Here is a 3,289-nt window from a genome sequence, read left to right on the forward strand (position 1 = left end):
GGCGCCCCCTGAGGAGGTGTGAAGGCCACAGGGCTGGCTGCACCCCCAGGCCCTGCCCCAGGGCTCAGTCCTGTGGCCCAACATCCCATGCAGGGGACAGTGAGAGGATTTCAGCTAAAAAGGACTTGGGGGGGTGCGGGTCATCTCATCAAATCCAAGGGCGAGTTGGAGGTAGAGGCAGCCAAGGCCGGCAGGGCCAGGACTGGCTCTTAGGTGTGAATTTTGAGCACTTACGGGGCCAACTACAGAAGTTAGAAACGGGGACCCAGATATTAATGACAGCTGCGAAGCTGAAGGATGTGAGTGCCGCCCTGGCCTGTTTCGCTCAGTGGATAGAGCGTCGGCCTGAGGACTGAAGCGTCCTGGGTTCAATTTTGGTCAAGGGCACATGCCTGGGTTGCAGACTCCATCCCCAGGAGGGGGCGCTCAGGAGGCAGCTGATCAATGATTCTCTCATCATTGATGTTTCTCTCCCTCTCCCTTCCTCTCTGAAATCAATAAAAAATATATTTTAAAAAAAGTAATGTAAATACCAAGATTTTACCAGGTTACACTATTTTTCTGGTCCAGTGTTTTTCCATATGTCCACCTGAGTGCTAGCGCAGAATCACTCCCAACAGTCCTTCCTGAAAATGAGAGAGCGCTCAATCCCTTGGGCTTCACCCCACAGCCTCTCTACACCCAGAAAGGCTGCGTGGTGGCGCATCACGGAGGATGGCCTCTGTGAGGGGCAGAGCAGGGCTGCCCCAGGGACAGGACGGGCTCTGTAGCCTGGCAGCGTGTGGATGCTCCTTATGCTGGGCCAACACCCTGCTCCTTCCCTAGCCCTGCCTCTCTCCAGCGCGTAGGGAAGAGGAGAGAAAACCAGGGAAGCGAAGTATATGTGAGAGAAATTGCCCCCTTTTTCAAATCAACCTGGTCTTTGCTGGATCCCCTTTATCCCAAGTTTCTGAAAGCATCTGTCTCTGAAGCAAGACTCACACCAGAGGAGCCCGTTCCTTGCCTCGCCAGTACCCAGAGTCCACACCAGGGCGCATTGGGAGAGCTTTCCACTAACCATCCATTGGAAAGGATGGGTGGAGCTGAGGTGGGGGAGGTGCACCCTGAGACTGCTCTGGTTACATGCAGGCAAGAGCTGACCTCCCTGCATAGCACCGGGCCCGCAGGCTTCAGATGCCACACAAAACCCGGTGGGCAGTGCCAGTGGGGACACGCAGACCCTGGTCTTGCTGCAGCCCCGGCTCACCCTGTGACCTCGGCAGTCACCTCACTTGTCTGGGTCCCATTGGCTTCAGTCATAAAATGAGGCCTTTATGCCTGGCCCTCCAGAGGGGCCTGAAGAACGCCATCCTGAAACCTCAGGTCTGGGCTGGTGAATGCCAGGCGATTGAGGGGTGTGAGTTTCTCGCAGAATCTGAGCAAGGCAGGCACGGGCCACTAGGAAGTGGACAGGCCGGCAGACCTGATTTGGTCAACGGGCATCGTGAATTAGCCCTTCAGTCATCTCCGGGCCACACCTACTCTAGGTCGGCTGTCGCCTACGGCGGCTGCCTCTGGGTGCTGAGACTTAGCACCACGGTTACTTGCCTGCAAGCTGGCTGCACCTGGAGGCCTCTGTGGGCCAGTCCCTCCTCCCCTCTAGGCCCTGGGTCAGTTGGCACAGTCTGTCCCTCCCTTTTCCTAGGGCTTTTGACTCCCTTAGTGACAGGAGGCCAGGCTCGCTGGTGCTCGGGGCAGGGACAGGCAATGACCACTGGCCTGCTGCCAACTCTCCCTGGGCAGCCACACACCCAGTGACTTCCTGTGTCCCTGAGTGGAGACAGGGGTAAGACGAAACGAAGGTGGGAACCCTGAACTCTTGCTCGTGGGTGTGCCGTCCACTGAGACGAGAGGGGCTGGGGGTGCAGCTGAGCCAGCATGGTCCTTTCCTTGTGACCTGCAGATTGCCCCAGCAGAAGGCCCCGACGTCAGTGAAAGGATGGTCATCATCACCGGACCGCCAGAAGCCCAGTTCAAGGTCAGTGCGGTCTTGGGAGGCGGTGGGAGCAGCGCCCCATGCCTGTGCGCGGCTTCCCTGGGGCTGGGTGTGCAACTGCTGGCTCCCCATTCCCGCAGCCACACTGCGGAAGCCAGGGACTGGCAGCTGTGCGACCGTCCGTCATGTCTCGCTCTCTCAGGCTCAGGGGCGGATCTTTGGGAAACTGAAGGAAGAAAACTTCTTTAACCCCAAAGAGGAGGTGAAGCTGGAAGCCCACATCAGAGTGCCCTCCTCCACTGCTGGCCGGGTGATCGGCAAGGGCGGCAAAACCGTGAGTGTGCCCAGAGCTGGCTTCTTCTCGGGCCTGACTCTCCGCCCGGCCTCACTCCCCGCAGACCCCATTGGCTCTGCAAGAACCAGATGTAATGAGCGTCACTGGGAGCCGAGGGCCCTGCTGGAGCCCAGGGCGTGTGCCCAGGAGCACCGCCTCGGGGCCTGCCGGGAGGGTCTCCACCCCCTGGCACCGGAGCCTGCCTCCTGCCGCTCTATATCCATCCACGGGCAGCAGGAAATGGACAGGAAACTGACAGGGAGGAGAGCCCCACCCGCGCACACCCCTTCGGCAGACCACCGTCTTCACTGAATTTCACGCTCCAGGCCCGCGGCCTTGAGTGTCCTACACTCTCTCTGCTCTTTAAACTCTCCCCACAGATGCCCAGAGGCCCTGACTCTCCCTCCTGCAGATTCGGTTTTCCGGTTATTTCCCAAACCCAGAGTAGTTTAGCAGCAGGGCGGTGGATGAGAAGGAAATCGTTTTGTAATAAAATATTCAAGGTTTTAGCCTGAAGGTGGCAATACCACAAATGCAATTTGAAAAGCAACAGAGAATGAACTCTGCAGCCTGTAGACATGAGCCGGTCGCCAGCCCCAGGTGTGTTGTGTTCTAGAGTGCAAGCTACCCCCCTGGAGGGGACACGGCCCCTGGGATGTTCCCGGCAGGTGCTGGCTGGCCGGGTGTCGTCCTAGTGCAGTGATGGCGAACCTTTTGAGCCCTGCGTGTCAGCATTTTGAAAAACCCTAACTTAATTCTGGTGCCGTGTCACATATAGAAATTTGCTGTGGGCCTGAGTGAGTGTGTGAGTGTGTGTGTGTGCGCGCGCGCGCGCGCACGGCTGTTTTCTCTATATAAAAACTCTTCAAGGAAGCACAGATAGAATGATTTACCTTTAGGCAAAAGAGTGAAGCTGTGTGGCATGCGTGTTGCTCCCCACATCCAACTATGCAAGTTGGCATGCAGTGGGCAAAAGGAAG

At 57.6% G+C, this 3,289-nt stretch overlaps 1 protein-coding gene across 1 annotated transcript in view; it reads left to right on the forward strand.

Moving 5' to 3' along the window:
• The window catches only part of IGF2BP2 (insulin like growth factor 2 mRNA binding protein 2), a 148,195-nt gene that overhangs the window by 141,340 nt on the left and 3,566 nt on the right, over positions 1–3,289 (forward strand). The window contains exons 13-14 of the mRNA XM_006773329.2: positions 1,943–2,017; positions 2,178–2,309. Of these exons, the coding sequence (XP_006773392.1) occupies positions 1,943–2,017; positions 2,178–2,309 (207 nt within the window). The remainder of the gene's footprint in view (positions 1–1,942; positions 2,018–2,177; positions 2,310–3,289) is intronic.

This window comes from Myotis davidii, unplaced genomic scaffold, assembly GCF_000327345.1.
Source record: "Myotis davidii unplaced genomic scaffold, ASM32734v1 scaffold626, whole genome shotgun sequence".
NCBI lineage: Eukaryota > Metazoa > Chordata > Mammalia > Chiroptera > Vespertilionidae > Myotis > Myotis davidii.